This window comes from Psittacula echo (genome assembly GCF_963264785.1).
Source record: "Psittacula echo genome assembly, chromosome: 33".
Classification (NCBI taxonomy): Eukaryota; Metazoa; Chordata; class Aves; order Psittaciformes; family Psittacidae; genus Psittacula; species Psittacula echo.
In genome coordinates this window covers 394,311-404,805 of record NC_137768.1, presented here as the reverse complement: position 1 = coordinate 404,805, position 10,495 = coordinate 394,311, and the positions used below count along the sequence as shown (strand labels likewise).

General features: G+C 57.7%; 1 protein-coding gene across 1 annotated transcript in view; it reads left to right on the top strand.

Moving 5' to 3' along the window:
- The first annotated feature begins 657 nt into the window (after positions 1 to 657).
- Positions 658 to 10,495, top strand: part of LOC308231255 (uncharacterized protein) — a 36,306-nt gene continuing 26,468 nt past the window's right edge. The window contains exons 1-5 of the mRNA XM_080636438.1: positions 658 to 1,372; positions 1,596 to 1,667; positions 6,392 to 6,635; positions 7,448 to 7,545; positions 9,254 to 9,366. Coding sequence (XP_080492564.1) covers positions 1,286 to 1,372; positions 1,596 to 1,667; positions 6,392 to 6,635; positions 7,448 to 7,545; positions 9,254 to 9,366 — 614 coding nt within the window. The 5' untranslated portion in view covers positions 658 to 1,285. The remainder of the gene's footprint in view (positions 1,373 to 1,595; positions 1,668 to 6,391; positions 6,636 to 7,447; positions 7,546 to 9,253; positions 9,367 to 10,495) is intronic.

Below are 10,495 nucleotides of genomic sequence, written 5' to 3'. Positions count from 1 at the left end.
ACCAATAGGGGCACGGAGGACCCGCCCCCCTCCCGCTTCCGCTGCCCTGATTGGCCCGAGGCGCTCGGCTGCTGCGCTCTGATTGGCCAAGAGGGCGCCTGGCCCTTTAAATCCCTCCCCTCCCCCCCTTTTTCCCGCCATCACCGCTGGCTCCGCCCCTTCCCTGATTGGCGGGAAAGTGGCGTCACCGGTTGCCCGGCAACGGCGGCTCAACCCGCGCCCGGGCAGCCCTGCGCGCTGCGCATGCGCAGTGGCGCCTCCCTACACTTGTGCCTCCTATATCCCCCTATAGGGCCCCCATAGGGGTCCTATGGACCCTGCGCTGCCCCACAGCGGCCCCCTATGGCCCTGCCGCTGCCCCATAGCCCCTCCTTCCCCCTCTATAGCCCCCGCCGTTGCCCTATAGCCCTTCCCCTTCTAGCCCCTCCTCTTCCCCCTATAGCTCCTCCTCTTCCCCCTATAGCTCCTCCTCTTCCCCCTATAGCCCCTCCACTTCCTCCTATAGACCCTCCCCTGCCCCATAGCGCCGCTTCTTCCGCCGATAGCCCCGTTTCCCCCCCATTGAACCCGTTTATCCCCCCTATAGCCCCATTACCCCCCTATAGAACCCGTTTGCCCCCTATAGAAACCATTTCCCCCCTATAGAACCCGTTTCCCCCTTATAGAGGCCATATACCCCATAGAACCCTATAGAACCCTTTCCTCCCTATAGAACCCATTCCCCCCTATAGAACCCCTTGCTCCCCTATAGCCCCCTTTACCCCCTATAGCCCCATTGTCCCTGTAGCCCCATTTACCCCCTATAGAACCTATTTACCCTCTATAGAACCCAATTACCCCCTATAGAACGCATTCCCCCCTGTAGCTCCCTTAACCCCCTATAGCCTCATTGTCCCCTATAGCCCCCCTTACCTCCCTATAGCCTCATTACCCCCCTATAGCCCCATTGCCCCCTATAGCCCCATAGGCCCCTATAGCCTCATTGTCTGCTATAGTCTCATTGTCCCCTATAGCCCCATTACCCCCCTATAGCCCCATTTTCCCCTATAGCTCCATTACCCCCCTACAGAGCCCATAGCCCCCTATAGAGCCTATTGTCCCTTATAGCCCCATTACCCCCCTATAGCCCCATTGTCCTCTATAGCCCCATTGTCCCCTATAGCCCCATAGCCCCCCTATAGCCCCATTGTCCCCTATAGCCCCATTGTCCCCTATAGCCCCATTGTCCCCCTATAGCCCCATTGTCCCCTATAGCCCCATTGTCCCCTATAGCCCCCCTATAGCGATGTCGGACTCGGGGCAGAGCCCGGCCCCGGGCGGGCGGCGCCGCTGGGCCCGGGACAAGGAAGCGGAGGGCGGCGTGGACCGGCGGGTAGGCGGGGCTTAGGGACAGGGGCGGGGCTTAGGGGGGCAATGGGGGGCTCTGATTGGCTGGGCGGGGGAGGGGGGCGGGGCTTAGTGAGGGCGGTGAATGGCCGAGGGGGCGGGGCTTGGGGATCGGGGGGCGGTGATTGGAGGGAGGGGGCAGCCAATGGGGTGGGGCTTGAGGGGTGAGGGGCGGGGCCTGGCTGACCACGCCCCCTGTCACGTGGCAGGAGGCGGGGGAGGAGCCCGCGGGGCTCATGCAGAAGACCCCGATCATCCTGGCCAAGCCCCCTGGGGAGCGGGTGAGAGCCCATGGAGACCCCATAGAGACCCTATAGAGACCCTATAGAGACCCATAGAGACCCCATAGAGACCCTATAGAGACCCATAGAGACCCATAGAGACCCATAGAGACCCATAGAGACCCCATAGAGACCCATAGAGACCCTATAGAGACCCATAGAGACCCCATAGAGACCCATAGAGACCCCATAGAGACCCCATAGAGACCCATAGAGACCCCATAGAGACCCATAGAGACCCCATAGAGACCCCATAGAGACCCATAGAGACCCCATAGAGACCCATAGAGACCCTATAGAGACCCATAGGGACCCCATAGAGACCCTATAGAGACCCATAGAGACCCCATAGAGACCCATAGAGACCCTATAGAGACCCATAGAGACCCCATAGAGACCCATAGAGACCCTATAGAGACCCCATAGAGACCCATAGAGACCTCATAGAGACCCTATAGAGACCCATAGAGACCCATAGAGACCCCATAGAGACCTCATAGAGACCCTATAGAGACCCATAGAGACCCATAGAGACCCTATAGAGACCCTATAGAGACCCATAGAGACCCATAGAGACCCATAGAGACCCCATAGAGACCCTATAGAGACCCATAGAGACCCTATAGAGACCCATAGAGACCTCATAGAGACCCTATAGAGACCCATAGAGACCCATAGAGACCCTATAGAGACCTATAGAGACCCCATAGAGACCCATAGAGACCCTATAGAGACCCATAGAGACCTCATAGAGACCTCATAGAGACCCTATAGAGACCCATAGAGACCCATAGAGACCCTATAGAGACCCATAGAGACCCCATAGAGACCCATAGAGACCCTATAGAGACCCATAGAGACCCCATAGAGACCCATAGAGACCCTATAGAGAACCCATAGAGACCCATAGAGACCCCATAGAGACCTCATAGAGACCCTATAGAGACCCATAGAGACCCATAGAGACCCTATAGAGACCCATAGAGACCCCATAGAGACCCATAGAGACCCTATAGAGACCCATAGAGACCCCATAGAGACCCATAGAGACCCTATAGAGACCCCATAGAGACCCATAGAGACCCCATAGAGACCTCATAGAGACCCTATAGAGACCCATAGAGACCCATAGAGACCCTATAGAGACCCATAGAGACCCCATAGAGACCCATAGAGACCCATAGAGATCCATAGAGACCCTATAGAGACCTCATAGAGACCCTATAGAGACCCATAGAGACCCATAGAGACCCTATAGAGACCCATAGAGACCCATAGAGACCCATAGAGACCCTATAGAGACCTCATAGAGACCCTATAGAGACCCATAGAGACCCTATAGAGACCCCATAGAGACCCTATAGAGACCCTATAGAGACCCCATAGAGACCCCATAGAGACCCATAGAGACCCTATAGAGACCCATAGAGACCCATAGAGACCCTATAGAGACCTCATAGAGACACTATAGAGACCCATAGAGACCCATAGAGACCCCATAGAGACCTCATAGAGACCTCATAGATACCCATAGAGACCCATAGAGACCCTATAGAGACCCTATAGAGACCCATAGAGACCCCATAGAGACCTCATAGAGACCCCATAGAGACCCTATAGAGACCCATAGAGACCCTATAGTGACCCTATAGAGACCCATAGAGACCCCATAGAGACCTCATAGAGACCCCATAGAGACCCTATAGAGACCCATAGAGACCCCATAGAGACCCATAGAGACCCTATAGAGACCCATAGAGACCCTATAGAGCCCCATAGAGACCCTATAGAGACCCTATAGAGACCCATAGAGACCCTATAGAGCCCCATAGAGACCCTATAGAGCCCCATAGAGACCCCATAGAGACCCCATAGAGACCCCATAGAGACCCATAGAGCCCCATAGAGCCCCATAGAGACCCCATAGAGACCCCATAGAGGCCCATAGAGACCCATAGAGACCCTATAGAGCCCCATAGAGCCCCATAGAGCCCCATAGAGACCCCATAGAGACCCATAGAGACCCATAGAGACCCATAGAGACCCCATAGAGACCCATAGAGACCCTATAGAGACCCCATAGAGACCCTATAGATACCCTATAGAGACCCATAGAGACCCCATAGAGACCCCATAGAGACCCCATAGAGACCCATAGAGACCCCATAGAGACCCCATAGGGACCCATAGGGACCCCATAGAGACCCCATAGAGACCCTATAGATACCCTATAGAGCCCCATAGAGCCCCATAGAGACCCCATAGAGACCCATAGAGACCCTATAGATACCCTATAGAGACCCATAGAGACCCCATGGAGACCTATAGGGACCCCATAGAGACCCATAGGGACCTCATAGAGACCCATAGAGACCCTATAGATACCCTATAGAGACCCATAGAGACCCCATAGAGACCCATAGGGACCCCATAGAGACCCCATAGAGACCCATAGAGACCCTATAGAGACCCCATAGAGACCCTATAGATACCCTATAGAGACCCATAGAGACCCCATAGAGACCCCATAGAGACCCCATAGAGACCCCATAGAGACCCATAGAGACCCCATAGAGACCCCATAGGGACCCATAGGGACCCCATAGAGACCCCATAGAGACCCTATAGATACCCTATAGAGCCCCATAGAGCCCCATAGAGACCCCATAGAGACCCATAGAGACCCTATAGATACCGTATAGAGACCCATAGAGACCCCATAGAGACCCCATAGAGACCCCATAGAGACCCCATAGAGACCCATAGAGACCCCATAGAGACCCCATAGGGACCCATAGGGACCCCATAGAGACCCCATAGAGACCCTATAGATACCCTATAGAGCCCCATAGAGCCCCATAGAGACCCCATAGAGACCCATAGAGACCCTATAGATACCCTATAGAGACCCATAGAGACCCCATGGAGACCTATAGGGACCCCATAGAGACCCATAGGGACCCCATAGAGACCCATAGAGACCCTATAGATACCCTATAGAGACCCATAGAGACCCCATAGAGACCCATAGGGACCCCATAGAGACCCCATAGAGACCCATAGACACACATAGAGACCCCATAGAGACCCCATAGAGAGAGACCCTATAGATACCCTATAGGTACCCCATAGATACCGTATAGATACCCTATGGATACCCCATAGATACCCTATAGAGACCCCATAGAAATCCTATGGATACCCCATAGGTACCCTATACAGACCCTATAAGTACCCCATAGACACCTATGGGTACCCCATAGATAACCTATAGATATCTTATGGATACCCTATAGGTACCCTATAGATACCCCATAGACACCAATGGATACCCTATAGATACCCTGTGGATACCTATGGATTCCCTATAGATGCTCCATACATACGCTATAGACACTTATGGATACCCTAAGGATACCCTATAGATACCTATGGGTACTGCATAGACATCGATGGATACCCTATAGATACCCCATAGAAACCTATGGATACCCCATAAAAACCTATGGATACTCTATAGATACCTATGGATACCACATAGACACCTGTGGATACCCTATAGATGCCCTATAGAAACCTATAGGTACCCTATACATACCCTATAGACAAGCACCCATAGGTTCCCTATAGGTATCCTATAGATATCCCATAGAAACCTATAGATACTCTATAGATCCCATAGACCCCCATATCGCCCCTATACACCCCCTATAGACACCCCATAGACCCCATATCCCCCTATACACCCCCTATAAACGCCCCATAGACCTGTATGGACACCCCATAGACCCGCATATCCCCCCATAGACACCCGTATCCCCCATAGACCCCATATCCCCCCCATACACCCCCTATAGACACCCCATAGATCCCCTAGAGACCCCCATATCCCCCCATAGACCCCTATAGACACTGCATACACTCCATATCCCCCTATAGACCCCCATAGACCCCCACATCCCCCCTATACACCCCCTATAGACACCCATAGACCCCTGTAGACCCCTTATAGACCCCATATCCCCCGTATACACCCCCTATAGACACCCCATAGACCCCTGTAGACCCCCTATAGGCCCCATATCCCCCTATACACCCCCTATAGACCCCTATAGACACCCCACAGACCCCCATATCCCCCCATAGACCCCCATATCCCCCCTATACACCCCCTATATCCCCCCATAGACCCCCTATACACCCCCATAGACCCCCATATCCCCCCTATAGACCCCCATATCCCCCTATACACCCCCTATAGACCCCCATACACCCCTATACACCCCCTATAGACCCCTGTAGACACCCATAGACCCCCATATCCCCCCTATACACCTCCTATACACCCCCCATAGACCCCTATAGACCCCCTATAGCCCCCATATCCCCCCTATACACCCCCCATAGACCCCCATAGACCCCATATCCCCCCATAGACCCCCTATACACCCCCATAGACCCCTATATCCCCCCTATAGACCCTCATACACCCCTATACACCCCCTATAGACCCCCATACACCCCTATACACCCCCTATAGACCCCCATACACCCCTATAGACACCCATAGACCCCCATATCCCCCCTATAGACCCCCATATCCCCCTATACACCCCCTATAGACCCCCATACACCCCTATACACCCCCTATAGACCCCTATAGACCCTTACATCCCCTATAGACCCCCCCGCACTGACCCCTCCCCCCCCCCCCCCCATTCCAGCCGCAGCCGAAGGCGGGGCCCGGCCCGGCCCCTCCCCCCCCCCCGCCGCCCTCGAGCGCCCCTCCCCCCCCCCCGATCCTGCTGGTGAAAGCGCGGGGGGGGGCGGGGGGAGGGGAGGAGGCGCGGGGCGGGGGGGAGGGGCCTGCGCTGGCCCCGCCCCGCGAGCGGGAGCCCGGGCCCCGCCCCACGCAGCCGGTCTATCAGCTGCACGGCAGGGGGCTGCCCCCCCCCGGCGCCGCCGACCGTGAGTGCCCTTCTATGGGCATGGGAGGGGCTAAGGGGGGCGGATATGGAAATGGGAGGGACTTATATGGGCAGGGGAGGGGCTAAGGGGGGCGGATATGGAAATGGGAGGGACTTATATGGGCAGGGGAGGGGCTAAGGGGGGCGGATATGGAAATGGGAGGGACTTATATGGGCATGGGAGGGGCTAAGGGGGGCGGATATGGGCAGGGGAGGGGCTAAAGGGGGGGTTATATGGGCAGGGGAGGGGCTTATATGGGCAGGGGAGGGGCTTATATGGGCATGGGAGGGGCTAAGGGGGGCGGATATGGGCAGGGGAGGGACTTATATGGGCATGGGAGGGGCTAAAGGGGGGGTTATATGGGCAGGGGAGGGGCTTATATGGGCAGGGGAGGGGTTAAAGGGGGGGTTATATGGGAAGGGGAGGGGCTAAAGGGAAGTTTATATGGGAAGGGAGGGACTTATATGGGCAAAGGAGGGGCTAAGGGGGGCGGATATGGGAAGGGGAGGGGCTAAGGGGGGACTTATATGGGCAGGGGGCGGTGCTAAGGGTGTCCTTATATGGGCAGGGGCGGTGCCAAGGGTGTCCCTATATGGGCTGCGTGCAGGGGAGGGTGTAACCCGTGGGCGGAGCCACCGGGGGGGGGCGTGGCCGCGCGGGTCCATGTATGGTGTGTAAAGGCGAGTGGGTGGGGCTAAAGGGGGGGGGGCTGCGCGCCCATATATGGGTGCGGGGCTAAAGGGGTGTGGGCGGGGCTGTCCATATATGGGCGCGGAGGGGGCGTTGCCAAGCGTGGCCCCGCCCCTCCGCAGCCGTGGCCGGCCAATCGCGGCTCTCGGCGCCGGAGCGGATGAAGGCCAGCATCAAACTGGTGGACGAGCAGATGAACTGGTGCGACAGCGCCCTGGAGGTGAGGGGCGGGGCTTGCGGGAGGGGCGGGGCTTAAGGGGGAAAGGGAGGGGCAAAGCGGTCTCCATATAAGGGGTGGGGGGTGAGGGGGGGGTGTGGGGAGGAGCGGGGCTTAGGGAAAAGGGGCGGGGCTTAAGGGGGAAGGGGCGGAGTTTAAAGGGGAAAGGGAGGGGCGAAGCGGTCTCCATATAAGGGGTAGGGGGGTGAGAGAGGGGGCGGGGTTAAGGGGAGTGGGGGCGGGGCTTGGGGAGGGGAGGGGCTTGAGGGTAAGGGAAGGGGCTAAGGGGGGCTTATATGGGGAGGAGAGGTGCTAAGGGTGTCCATATATGGGCAGGGGGCGGTGCTAAGGGTGTCCATATATGGGCAGGGGGCGGTGCTAAGGATGTCCATATATGGGCAGGGGGCGGTGCTAAGGGTGTCCATATGTGGGGAGGGGGCGGTGCTAAGGGTGTCCATATATGGGCAGGGGGCGGTGCTAAGGGTGTCCATATATGGGCAGGGGGCGGTGCTAAGGGTGTCCCTATATGGGCAGGGGGCGGTGCTAAGGGTGTCCCTATATGGGCAGGGGGCGGTGCTAAGGGTGTCCCTATATGGGCAGGGGGCGGTGCTAAGGGTGTCCATATATGGGCAGGGGGCGGTGCTAAGGGTGTCCATATGTGGGGAGGGGGCGGTGCTAAGGGTGTCCATATATGGGCAGGGGGCGGTGCTAAGGGTGTCCCTATATGGGCAGGGGGCGGTGCTAAGGGTGTCCCTATATGGGCAGGGGGCGGTGCTAAGGGTGTCCCTATATGGGCAGGGGGCGGTGCTAAGGGTGTCCCTATATGGGCAGGGGGCGGTGCTAAGGGTGTCCATATATGGGCAGGGGGCGGTGCTAAGGGTGTCCCTATATGGGCAGGGGGCGGTGCTAAGGGTGTCCATATGTGGGGAGGGGGCGGTGCTAAGGGTGTCCATATATGGGCAGGGGGCGGTGCTAAGGGTGTCCTTATATGGGCAGGGGGCGGTGCTAAGGGTGTCCATATGTGGGGAGGGGGCGGTGCTAAGGGTGTCCATATATGGGCAGGGGGCGGTGCTAAGGGTGTCCATATATGGGCAGGGGGCGGTGCTAAGGTTGTCCTTATATGGGCAGGGGGCGGTGCTAAGGTTGTCCTTATATGGGCAGGGGGCGGTGCTAAGGGTGTCCATATATGGGCAGGGGGTGGTGCTAAGGGTGTCCATATATGGGCAGGGGGCGGTGCTAAGGTTGTCCTTATATGGGCAGGGGGCGGTGCTAAGGTTGTCCTTATATGGGCAGGGGGCGGTGCTAAGGGTGTCCATATATGGGCAGGGGGCGGTACTAAGGGTGTCCATATATGGGCAGGGGGTGGTGCTAAGGGTGTCCATATATGGGCAGGGGGCGGTGCTAAGGTTGTCCTTATATGGGCAGGGGGCGGTGCTAAGGGTGTCCATATATGGGCAGGGGGTGGTGCTAAGGGTGTCCATATATGGGCAGGGGGCGGTGCTAAGGTTGTCCTTATATGGGCAGGGGGCGGTGCTAAGGGTGTCCCTGGATAGGCAGGGGGCGGTGCTAAGGGTGTCCCTATATGGGCAGGGGGCGGTGCTAAGGATGTCCATATATGGACATGGGCGTGGCGCCAAGGGGCGGGGTTTGGCGCCGAGGGGGGCGTGGCTCGGCGTCACGTGGCCCGCGCGTGCGGCTGTGATTGGCCCAGTTCCTGCTGGAGCAGACGGACGTGCTGGTGGTGGGGGCGCTGGGGCTCCAGGGCACCGGGAAGTCCACGCTGCTCTCGCTGCTGGCGGCCAATCAGCCCGATGAGGACCCGCGGTACGGGCGCTATGGGGCGCTATGGGGCTGGGTTGTGTCTATGGGGCGCTATGGGGCTGGGTTGTGTCTATGGGGCGCTATGGGGCTGGGTTGTGTCTATGGGGCGCTATGGGGCTGGGTTGTGGCTATGGGGCGCTATGGGGCTGGGTTGTGTCTATGGGGCGCTATGGGGCTGGGTTGTGGCTATGGGGCTGGGTTGTGGCTATGGGGTGCTATGGGGCTGGGTTGTGTCTATGGGGCGCTATGGGGCTGGGTTGTTTCTATGGGGCTGGGTTGGTTCTATGGGGCGCTGTGGGGCTGAGTTGTTTCTATGGGGCGCTATGGGGCTGGGTTGTTTCTATGGGGCGCTATGGGGCTGGGTTGGTTCTATGGGGTGCTATGGGGCTGGGTTGGTTCTATGGGGTGCTGTGGGGCTGGGTTGTTTCTATGGGGCTCTGTGGGGCGCTATGGGGCTGGGTTGTTTCTATGGGGCTGGATTGTTTCTATGGGGCGCTATGGGGCTGGGTTGTTTCTATGGGGCGCTATGGGGCTGGGTTGTGGCTATGGGGCTGGGTTGGTTCTATGGGGCACTATGGGGCTGGGTTGTGTCTATGGGGCGCTATGGGGCTGGGTTGTTTCTATGGGGCTGGGTTGGTTCTATGGGGCGCTGTGGGGCTGGGTTGTTTCTATGGGGCGCTATGGGGCTGGGTTGTTTCTATGGGGCGCTATGGGGCTGGGTTGTGGCTATGGGGCTGGGTTGGTTCTATGGGGCACTATGGGGCTGGGTTGTGTCTATGGGGCGCTATGGGGCTGGGTTGTTTCTATGGGGCTGGGTTGGTTCTATGGGGCGCTGTGGGGCTGGGTTGTTTCTATGGGGCGCTATGGGGCTGGGTTGTTTCTATGGGGCGCTATGGGGCTGGGTTGGTTCTATGGGGCGCTATGGGGCTGGGTTGGTTCTATGGGGCTGGGTTGGTTCTATGGGGCGCTATGGGGCTGGGTTGGTTCTATGGGGTGCTATGGGGCTGGGTTGGTTCTATGGGGCGCTGTGGGGCTGGGTTGTTTCTATGGGGCTTTGTGGGGCGCTATGGGGCTGGGTTGTTTCTATGGGGCTGGATTGTTTCTATGGGGCGCTATCGGGCTGGGTTGTTTC